At 37.2% G+C, this 9,644-nt stretch overlaps 1 protein-coding gene across 4 annotated transcripts in view; it reads left to right on the top strand.

The window, feature by feature from the left end:
• Positions 1–9,644, top strand: part of UBR3 (ubiquitin protein ligase E3 component n-recognin 3) — a 270,447-nt gene that overhangs the window by 74,116 nt on the left and 186,687 nt on the right. For all 4 annotated transcript variants that reach the window (XM_058441285.1, XM_058441287.1, XM_058441284.1 and 1 more), the window contains 3 exons: positions 612–678; positions 4,880–5,010; positions 6,206–6,434. In XM_058441285.1, coding sequence (XP_058297268.1) covers positions 612–678; positions 4,880–5,010; positions 6,206–6,434 — 427 coding nt within the window. The remainder of the gene's footprint in view (positions 1–611; positions 679–4,879; positions 5,011–6,205; positions 6,435–9,644) is intronic.

Raw genomic sequence — 9,644 nt, 5'->3', positions numbered from 1 at the left:
ACGATAGACTGGATTAAGAAAATGTGGCACATATACACCATGGAATACTATGCAGCCATAAAAAATGATGAGTTCATGTCCTTCATAGGGACATGGATGAAACTGGAAACCATCATTCTCAGTAAACTATCGCAAGGACAAAAAACCAAACACCACATGTTCTCACTCATAGGTGGGAATTGAACAATGAGAACTCATGGACACAGGAAGGGGAACATCACACTCCAGGGACTGTTGTGGGTTTGGGGGAGGGGGGAGGGACAGCATTAGGAGATATACCTAATGCTAAATGACGAGTTAATGGGTGCAGGAAATCAACATGGCACATGGATACATATGTAACAAACCTGCACATTGTGCACATGTACCCTAAAACCTAAAGTATAATAATAAAAAAAAAGAGCTCTTGTGTTTTAATATTTAGGGATATTTCAGTATATTTTAAAATCAAAATTAACACTAAAATATATATTATAGCAAATACATAGATGTTGATTTGTAATATGTAAGCATGCATATATTATGTGTTTAATGTAATTTGTAAGCACATTTATAAAGCATATCAGTTTATGAATGTGACTGTGTATAATGCTAATTTTATTTTCCTTCAGGATGATCAGGATGGTAGTCAAGGTCTGGGCAAGAGAAAAAGGGTAAAACTAAGCAGTGGCACCAAAGGTATTTTTATTTATTTATTTTTTTTCCTTGAATAAAATGCTTCTAAAAAATGCTTAATCACTAAAAATACTTGATGGGCTAGCCATATTGACATCAAAGCTGTTTGAAGGGAGGCTTATGTTATTAGATTTATCTAATAAGTCTTGGAGAAAGTATTGTTAAGGGATTACTATTGGGGTTTGCTCATTATTTTCATCATAAAATACGCATTATCATATTTGAGTCCCCCCCCAGAAGGAAGTCTTTTTATTGATTGATTGATTTGGCTCCAGTGTTTTTTGTGTGAATTTGTAGTTTGGTCTGGTTCCTTTTATAATGTGGGGTATGCAATTTCTAGAGGGAAAAAAGACAAGGGAGATGACATGGTGAGAGAGAGACAGAGACACACACACACACACACACACACACACACACGGAATGAACAAATAGTACTTAACACGTTCTAAAGGCTCAGTAGGGACTCACGTGTTTACTTAAAGGAGAAAGTATTATAAATATGCTTTGTAGTGAGGGACTAGATTAGTAACAATAATGAGTAATATTTATTGAACCTTTTGTATGTGTTAGACATGTCAGAGATTATGGCTAATGAGAGGTAGATCCTTAATTCATATCCCAGAGCCTAAGCTTTTAACCACAATGTTTACTTGACTGTCACTAAAAGCTTTTCTAGAATACTTGCGATTAGTTGACAAGTCTGTGCTTTGGATTTTTGCCAGGGATTTTCGTATCTTAACGTGTGGTTGGTTTAGAAAGTCTCCAGAGGCTAAAATGTTATTTTGATGAAAAGAAATTTCTTACTTCTGCTGTTGATTAAGTGTATCTTGTGAAATGTCTAGGACTGCCTAGAAAGGTGAAATATGCAGGCACTTGGAGTTGCAGGTTCCTTTTCTAAGTCTCAGTGACTATGCTGCTGCATTTAACTTGGGGGTTGCTAGGAAAGGGTATGGAATTTGATCTGCAGTCCAGGATGCACACATACACATATGTTCTCCTTTTTTCTGGCTCAGCAGAGAACCTGTATGTCTGAAGGAAATTAGGAACACATATGGCCTTCTGGCTCTTTAACTTATCAGATATTAAACTGAGTCCTTGTGACACATCCGAGTTGGAGATTGTTAGGCACATAGTTGAGTTTAAGCTTTAGGGGTGCCCAGAAAATACCTGTTATGGTGTAAGAGGTCGTTGTTTTCCTTCAGCCTGGTCACTCTCTGACTGAAGATACTTTTTATGCAGACTTAAGTTAAAGTGTTTTTTTCTTTGTCTGTTTTTAAATGCCTGAACTTTTTCACATGTGTGTTTGGATTGAGTGCCTTCTCTTCCTTGTAATGGTAAGAAATAGTACTGAGATTTAAGACTATCAGTTACCATTTTCAGTTTAAGTATGTACATGGAAGGAATGGCTTTGTGAGTTAGAACCCCAGGTGCTTTCAAAAACTGACCTTATTTTGCAGATATCTGAAGTTTAGGGAATGGCTCAATTTTTGTAAGAATTTTGTTCCACAGCTTGAAAAGTACACTGAAAAGAAAATACGTAATGGTAAGGAAGAGGCCAGACACTATGCTAATGTCATCACTGCCTGTTCTCTAAACCTGCATTTTAAGGGTGAGGAATCTGAGGCCTTGAGGGCTTTAACTGTATGGCCAAGATTCCAAGATTATTGAGCTAGTGAGTTGCAGAACTTGAACTCTGCTCTCTTAATTAAAACCTTTGCTTTAATCATGCATTTATAGTGCATAGTGATTCTTTAAAAATCTCTTCTTACAATTTGACTTAAGGTAGTTTACACATTGTTAAAAGTCATGTCAAGATTTAAAGATAGTCAAACATAACTAATGGAAGCATTTCTAACTACATTTTCATAATATTACACAATATAACATGTGTTTTAACATCTTGGGAGACTGACATCACGTATTTTAAGAACAACAAAGAAGACATTGCTGGAGTTTTTTTGGTCTGCAGATAAAAATACTGAATTCTACATAACCACAGCTATTTTCATTTTAGCAGAAGCCACAGCTTTCCTGGTATATTCAGGTTGTTTAATTGATTTAAAACATTGTTAATGTATATTTTCTTCTAAGTGCTTGACAATTAATAATAATTATGATGGCTTCAGGCCTTTCATTTGCCTAATGAGGGCTTGCAGAGTCGTAACTATGAATTCTATGATTAATAGTACTAGTTTTGTTCAGCTTTGTAAATACATTAAGAAGCACTTACCAATGAGCTTTTATTTTGGTAGTCTGTGAAATTATCAGTCACATTGTGTTAAGTGAATTGTGAGAATTAAATTAGGTACAGCAGTGTGCTGTGGATTATAATTTATTTTTTTCAGGACAAGGTCTCACTGTGTTACCCAGGCTGGAATGATCAATGGCATGATCTTGGCTCACTGCAACCTCTGCCTCCCAGGCTCAAGCGATCCAATCCTCCTGTCTCAACCTGCCGAGTAGTTGGGACTACAGGCGCATGCCACCCCACCTGGCTGATTTTCGTATTTTTTTTAGAGACAGGGTTTTGCCATGTTGCCTAGGCTGGTCTCAAATTCCTGAGCTCAAGCCATCTGTCCACCTCAGCTTCCCGAAGTGCTGGGATTAAGGTGTGAGCCACTGCGCCGAGCCTATATTATAATTTTTAGTTACAAATCTTAAATTCCTGCTACCTGATTCTCTTGGGCCCTGTTTTTGTTACTTTTTGTCTTTGAATCTGTCAGTGAGTTCTTTTGACTGTATTTTACCTCATTTCTTGCAGTCGTGGTTTGTTTTTGTTTTTAAATCATTGTCATGCCCTGGAAATGATCTGTTTCAGGAAGAATAGATTTCTGTTTTATAAGTAGAAAATTCTGAGTTTTGAAAATAATTACTTAATTGCTAATAATAAAGAAATGTAGCCTGGACAACACAGCAAGACCATGTCTCTTCAAAAAATAAAAAATAAATTAGCAGGGTGTGGTCTTGCACACCTATAGTCCTAGCTATTTGGGAGGGTAAGGTGGGAAGATCACTTGAGCTGAGGAGTTTGAGGCTGCAGTGAGCTATGATTACGCCACTGCACTCTGGCCTCCAGAGTGAGACCGTGACTCTTAAGAAAAAAAAAAAAAGGAAAAAAGATGTATAGTATTATATTGTGCTTGTCTTTGTATGTTAACCACTACTATATATCACTTATGTCACCACTGAAATGGAATTAGGGAGTTGGAAGATATTTTTGCCTCTCTGTAGTTGAAATCATAATATCTTCAGAATATATAGGATATTTTGGTGCTGTTTTTTCTTTAGTTATTAATGAAAAAACTGTGTTAAAGTTATATCTAATAAGGACTGATTCAAGCCTTGGTAAATGCAATGTTTTTTAAAGAAAGTGATGACATACTGAGCTTATTGTTACTCATTTAGACCCACTCCCTGGGGAGATGTGGTATGAACACATTATTCAGTACTAGAAGAAGTATAAAGCTGGGGTAGTGTTAATTGAAAAAACTCTACGAGGTTATCCTGCAAGACACCTTGAACAGTGATGTAGTTAGGGCTGGACCTGAGGATTTTGATGCATGTGAGATACTGTTTTTTCCAGTCTCTCATCTTAAGTTTAGCCCCTGCTTAAGCAGTGTCACTGGAGCCAGTACATCATAGTTGACACTTCTTATATCCTCTTGGTGTCTTTGTGGTAGAGCTGATGATCCAGAGCAGTAACTTAAGATCATTTCCTCTGACAAAGATTAATAGTCTGAATTTTCTAGTTCATTTGCAGGGGAAGAAATTAGTGAGAGAAAGAAACGTGAAAGTATTCAAATACCTAGTTCCTCATATACCTCTTGAGACCTTCTGTTGACTAAACTTGGCAAGGATGCAGAGCTTTGGAAGAGACAGACTGGCCTTCGAGAAGTAGCACTTGGCCTTGGACTTTCCAGTAGATAATGCTGTCTTCCATTGAATACCTTTATTTAAAAAGGGCATCCATTCCCCCCATTCATTTTTCCACTTACTGCTTTATATTAAAATATATGCATTAAATTTTTTCTTATTTATATACTGTGTACATTATAGAAATCTAGCTTGTCAATATTATTGCATTATTGTAAGGATATTTTTAAGTTTTAGATACTTTCACATTTTATGGTTTATGGGTTATTAGTTATAAAATGAGATGAGCAACTTCAATCATTAACTGATAAATTTCATTTTTCTTGTGCAGATCAATCCATAATGGATGTTTTGAAGCATAAAAGCTTCCTAGAAGAACTATTATTTTGGACTATAAAATATGAATTCCCTCAAAAGATGGTAACTTTCTTACTCAACATGCTTCCGGATCAAGAGTATAAGGTATCTATATATTTTCCTGCTTTTCTGAACTTTGCTTTTTTTTCTTTGCCTTTCATTATTAAATCTTTTTTTGATATATTTCTCAGGTGAGGGTTGATATAACATTATAAACAAGTGTTAGTTTCTTCTCTTGCTAACACAAGTTCTTCACAAAAGGCACAGTATCTTAGCTTTGTGGCAAAGCAGCATTACTCAGCAGAATTCCAAAGGATTGCTTTTCTGCATGAAACTTGGTCTGGAGGGAATGCTGGGGAACAAACATTGAAACCACAGTTGTTATTTTGCAGACATAAATATGTAGTTGCAAATTGTTCTGAATCCTCTGAAGAAGAGTACAAGGTGCTATGAGAATGTTTAATGGGGGCAATTGAATTTAGATTGTGAGATCAGGCTGGGAAAAGCATGGGTTGAAAAGTTTCTGGTCACAGCTGCTAAAGAGAGAACAGTTATTGACTTATATACAAATGTTGGCAGGTGAAGTTTCTAGCCCCAGGAGGTCAGAACCCACCTGTTACCATCATATGGTTATGGCAAAGTGACGAAGCTCAGTGTATGAAAAGAAAATAAAGCATGCTGTTATTTTTATGGTGTAGGTTAGGAGAGACACTTTAATAGTGTCATTGTTTTGTGTGTCTTTATATCTGCTAAAAAAAAAAAACAGAGAAAATGTACATATAAAGGAAATAAGAGTAAAAATAAATATGGCTGGGCGTGGTAGCTCATGTCTGTAATCCCAGCACTTTGGGAGGCCAAGGTGGGCAGATCACCAGAGGTCGGGAGTTTGAGATCAGCCTGGCCAAACCACATCTCTACTGAAGATACAAAAATTAGCTGGGCGTGATGGTGTGTGCCTGTAATCCCAGCTACTTGGGAGGCTGAGGCAGGAGAATTGCTTGAACCTGGGAGGCGGAGGTTGCAGTGAGCCGAGATCATGCCACTGCACTCAGGCTTGGGCGACAGAGCAAGACTCTGTCTTGGGGGAAAAAATTTTTTCTTTTTCTTTAACCATCAAAATATTTTGCAAATGTTCCAAAAAAGTGAAAGACTACCTCACCATCGAGATTTTTTTTTAGTTATCTTGGGCATTATTATAAATTAGTAATAGCTGTAAAATGTTAACATGGTATATTGAAAATGATTTTAAATTAAAAATTAAAACTAATATGTTTTTTCCTTTCTATTAAAATGTTTACAGGTTGCTTTTACAAAAACTTTTGTTCAGCATTATGCTTTCATTATGAAAACACTGAAGAAAAGTCATGAATCAGACACAATGTCTAACAGAATTGTGCATATTAGTGTTCAGTTGTTCAGCAATGAGGAGCTAGCCAGACAGGTAACAGAAGAATGTCAGCTGCTGGATATTATGGTCACTGTGCTATTATACATGATGGAAAGTTGCCTTATTAAAAGTGAGCTACAAGGTAACTCAGAATTATATTCACTAGTTCTATTATCAGTATTATTATTTTTAGTATTAGTGTACTTCGTATACTTAGTAATATTACTAATTACTAATGATACTTAGTATTATTAATAATATTCTGGTATTAGTGAACTTTGTATAACTAGTCTTGAAAACACCTTATGTTTAAAAAAATTATAAAATAATACATGTTTGTTATGGACATTTTTGAAAATTTTCAGTGAAGTTTAAAGAAAAAGTTAAAAGCACTTGTAGTTTTGTTATTCACAAATACCTGTTGTTAGCACTTTGTTATATTTCTTTTCTCTTTGTGTGATGACTATATTTATAGATACAATAAATACTTTTTAAAAAGTTGCCATAGTGTACATGTCAAAAACGTGCATTTTAATAAGTGCAGGTATTAATATCATGGCCATACCATAGTTTATTTAGTCATTTCCTTATTAGACATGTTTCTGTTTTTTTAATCATAAATTTGCTGCTGTCAGTCTTAGATATTTTTACATGCTTATACCTTTATAACTTAAAAATTGGGATAAATCTTGCCTTTACTCCCTTAGTGAGAACTTTATATTCTTCTTTTGTGCCCACTATGTGGTCGATACTCTTCAACCTGCGATAATGTTTCTGTACCTCTTCCCGCTCTCATTTCTCTGTAGTTACTCATCTTAACTTTACCTCCCTTAAATTCTATATATATGTATATGTGTGTATATATGTATATACACACACATATATAAATATATATATAATTTTTATTATTATTATTTTTTGAGACAGAGTCTTGTTCTGTCCCCCAGGCTGGAGTGCAGTGGTACGATCTTGGCTCACTGCAACCTCCGCCTCCTGGGTTCAGTTCAAGCAGTTCTGCCTCAGCCTTCTGAGTAGCTGGGATAACAGGTGTGCATCACCACGTCTGGCTAATTTTTGTATTTTTAGTAGAGATGGGGTTTTGCCATGGTGCCCAGGCTAGTCTTGAACTCCTGACCTCAGGTGATCCACCTGCCTCAGCCACCCAAAGTGCTGGGATTACAGGTATGAGACACCATGCCTGGCCAATAATATATAGTATTTAAATATTTGCTATGTACCTGGTACTGTGTTGAACACTATTTATATTGTTTCAATTAAGCTTATGAGCGAGTCTCTGAGATTGGCATTATTATTATCCTTGCTTTAAAGATGAGTACATTGAGGCTTAGGAAAGTTAAGCAATTTGCCATAGGTTATACAGCTAGCAAATGACAGACTTAAGAAGGATTTCCTGGCTCCTAATGTCAGAACTCTTACTATTCTTAACCTTGACACAGCCAGTCCCTATCAAAGACACTTTGATAGAATGTGTCTTTACTTGTTGGCACTAGGAGCTAAACTTTAAAAATAACAACAAACAATACTTCAGATTAATTAAATCTTAGGACCTCTCCATTCTCTGAGGAGGAGAAATCTTATAGTTGAGCCTTGCTTTGTTCTGCTCTTGCGTCTTTGTGCATATCAGCTCCTGTTTTCTCCTTATACTGATAATCTGTCTGTTCTCAGGTGTGACACCATGTCCTGAAAGTTGATATGAACTCAGTGCAAGGCGTAATGCGTTATATATAATAGCTAGCTAATTATGATAGCTACCATCTCTAGAGTACTCAACTATATGCTAGACTCTTTTCTCAGTACTTTATATGCATTATATCACTTAACCATCAATAATTCTTTGAAGATATTGTCATCTCCATTTTATGGATGAGGCAGCTGAGGCATAGGGAGTTGAAGTCAATGATCTGTGATCTTACAGCTCTGAGTGGTAAGGCCGGGTTGTCTAACTTCAAAGCCTGTACTCTTTCTTACCTACTTTGTGAGTCTGCGTTCCCATTGTAGTTATAGTGGGAGCATAATACATTATTTACATTAAAGAATATACTTCTTCACCTTTTTTTTTTTTTTTTTTTTAAAGATGGAGTTTCACTCTTTTTCTTTTTTTTTGAGACGGAGTCTCGCTCTGTCGCCCAGGCTCGGGTGCAGTGGTGCGATCTCAGCTCACTGCAAGCTCTGCCTCCCAGGTTCATGCCATTCTCCTGCCTCAGCCTCCCGAGTAGTTGGGACTATAGGCGCCCACCACCACGCCCAGCTAATTTTTTGTATTTTTAGTAGAGACGGAGTTTCACCGTGTTAGCCAGGATGGTCTCGATCTCCTGACCTTGTGATCCACCCACCTTGGCCTCCCAAAGTGCTGGGATTACAGGTGTGAGCCACCGCGCCTGGCTGGAGTTTCACTCTTGTTGCCTAGGCTGGAGTGCAATGGTGTGATCTCAGCTCACTGCAACCTCCGCCTTCCAGGTTCAACTGATCCTCCTGCTTCAGCCTCCCGAGTAGCTGGGACTACAGGCGCCCGCCACCATGCCCGGCTAATTTTTTGTATTTTTAGTAGAGATGGGGTTTCACCGCATTGGCCAGGCTGGTCTCGGACTCCTGACGTCAGGTGATCCACCCGCCTCGCCCTCCCAAAGTGCTGGGATTACAGGCATGAGCCACCATGCCCAGCCTACTTCTTTACTTTTTAAAGGAAAATTTAAAAGCTGCTTTATGTTTTAGTTTTACTAACTTCATGTAATATGACCTATTCTTTCCTAGAGATTTATCTACATATATTGCTTTTTCTTTTTTCCTTTTTGAAATGGTGTCTGCTGTCACTCAGCTGTATCAATGATATTCTTATATGGAATTATATATTTAAAGACAGACTTTTCACAAAAATGGTGTTTTTTAAAATTTTTTTACTTTTTAATTATACTTTAAGTTCTGGGGTACGTGTACAGAATGTGCAGGTTTGTTACATAGGTATACATGTGCCATGGTGGTTTGCTGCATCCATCAACCTGTCATCTACATTAGGTATTTCTCCTAATGCTGTTTCCCCCCCACCGCCCGCCCCCTGCCCCCCCAACAGGCCCTGGTGTGTGATGTCCCCCTCCCTGTGTCCATGTGTTCTCATTGTTCAACTCCCACTTATGAGTGAAAACATGCAGTGTTTGGTTTTCTGTCCTTGTGATAGTTTGCTGAGAATGATGGTTTCCAGTTTCATCCATGTCCCTGCAAAGGACATGAACTCATCCTTTTTTATGGCTGCAATAGTATTCCATGGTGTATATGTGCCACATTTTCTTTAGTCCATCATTGATGGTCATTTGGGTTGGTTCCAAGTCTTTGCTGT

The sequence above is a fragment of the Hylobates moloch genome, unplaced genomic scaffold (genome assembly GCF_009828535.3).
Source record: "Hylobates moloch isolate HMO894 unplaced genomic scaffold, HMol_V3 SCAFFOLD_1, whole genome shotgun sequence".
NCBI classification, from domain to species: Eukaryota; Metazoa; Chordata; class Mammalia; order Primates; family Hylobatidae; genus Hylobates; species Hylobates moloch.
The sequence above is the reverse complement of the archived record's forward strand: the minus strand, read 5'-3'. Positions and strand labels throughout refer to the sequence as shown.